This window comes from Loa loa (assembly GCF_000183805.2).
Source record: "Loa loa unplaced genomic scaffold supercont3.1456, whole genome shotgun sequence".
Taxonomy (NCBI): domain Eukaryota; kingdom Metazoa; phylum Nematoda; class Chromadorea; order Rhabditida; family Onchocercidae; genus Loa; species Loa loa.
The window spans coordinates 1-1,936 of NW_018109636.1; the positions used below are offsets into that span (position 1 = coordinate 1).

Here is a 1,936-nt window from a genome sequence, read left to right on the forward strand (position 1 = left end):
CTCTTTGTATTTAGACTTAATTAGATTCTTTACTTTCATTCATCAAGCTCTTTGTATTTATATACCTCAACTCATTACCTTGATCATTGTTGCATTATCATATTTGTCCCTTAATGATATTGTGATAACAATTTCTTATCATACTAATTATAGCATGGTCAAGGATCATCAAAAATGAATAGGAAGGATAAATTGAAATCTTCCTCATCAATGAGAAGTATCATATCGAATTCATCATCAATCACAGGTATATCAAAACGTGAGAAATATGTTCAGAATATGGAAGCACTATTAAAAAATCCCGAATTTGCGCTCAATGATGCATTACAGAAATTAAATGCTGAAGAATGGTATTCCTTTTTTTTTTTCTTCTAACATTTTCATATTTTAATCAATATTTTTAGGAATAAAAGTTTGTAAATTTATTCCTCAAATATAAAATTATTTGAGTTTTACTTATCTTTTTCAACATTTTATAAAAATTTTATCAAATAATCACTTATTATTATCAGTTTGTATTTTTTAAAAAATGTAAATTTAATTGATTTTAAAAAATAATCAACTATTACCGTCAATTTGTATATTTTAAAAAATGTAAATTTAATTAATTTTTAAAGGAATGGAAAACTTTGTGCTATCGAAATGATCGATACATTAACTAAAATATCACCAGGTGTACTTGCTGGAAATATTCATCAGGTTGTTATGAAGCTATTAAATGAATGCAAAAATTTACGTTCAACAGTTTCACGGGCAGCAATTTCAACGTTTGGGACACTATTTGAAAATTTAAAAACAATCATGGATTCGGATATTGAAAAAGTACACATTCTCTTTTCTTAATTAATATATAATTTAAAAGATTTCATTAAGATAAAAACTTAGCATCGATTATTTTTTATCATTTCAGTAATTATCAATAGATTAATGAATGGATACTAAGCCTTCTTCATGTTACTAAAATACCAAAAATATATTTCTGTAACTATTCTTCAGAAATTTTCGAGAAAAACTTTTGTCAAATTTTTCAAAAATAAATTTATTATTCCACAAATCCTTCCATCGGTATTATTAATGAAATTTTGAGCGAATTAAATAAGTATGCAATAATTCAGCGCAATATAACAGATGGTAGCTTATCTTCATAAATTCATGAAATTGAAATTTGATAAATAAACCTAAGGTTATTTTTGAATTGGTACCATAGGTGCTTAAAGAATAGATACTATTTTTGCTTATTTTTGTAATACATTTTCAAATATTTTTAATTCAGGTATGTTTGGTATTAATGCAAAAAGCCGGTGATGTAACAAATGCATTTATACGTGATGATGCGACAATTGCGCTAGAAAAAATGATCAAATATGTTTCACCTGGACGATCTTTGAACGCATTAGTTATTGCTGGAGCCAAGTAAACCTTTTGTGATAAGAAGCAGAAAAAGGAGTAATCAACAGAATTCAAAAATGGACAATGATAAGAATTGATAATGATAATAAACTGATAAATACATTAGGCTTTACAGCGATATGATACGATGAACAAATTTTTTGCATGTATAGGATACATGATATGTAATGATGCAATTAGTACTACTGTAAACAATATTTTCTATGATAATGAAATTGAAATTGATAGGTTAATCATTTTAGATAATTAAAATTACCTGAGAAATTTAAGTTCAAGAAATTTAACATACAAATATGTTTCCCATTGTTTCATTTTTTACTATTTTTTTTATCCTGCAACATATCTTTTTGCATATTTTTGGCATATATCAATTAATGAAGTTAATTAATTAAGTTACATGATATGATGTCAAAATTCTCCTTACTTCTAATGAGAGATTAATGGAAAATTATCAGAAATTTCTCTAAAACTTTATGAAACGATGTGACAATATACGGTAACTTCATGAAACGATGTAACAATATAC

At 25.5% G+C, this 1,936-nt stretch overlaps 1 protein-coding gene across 1 annotated transcript; it reads left to right on the forward strand.

Moving 5' to 3' along the window:
• Window positions 1–174: 174 nt before the first annotated feature.
• LOAG_15032 (hypothetical protein) lies at window positions 175–1,413 on the forward strand (the record flags this gene model as incomplete). Its single annotated transcript, XM_003150524.1, has 3 exons — window positions 175–350; window positions 618–822; window positions 1,274–1,413. Coding segments are annotated over 3 exons (519 nt in total), but the record flags the coding sequence as incomplete, so codon positions are not given.
• Window positions 1,414–1,936: the final 523 nt, after the last annotated feature.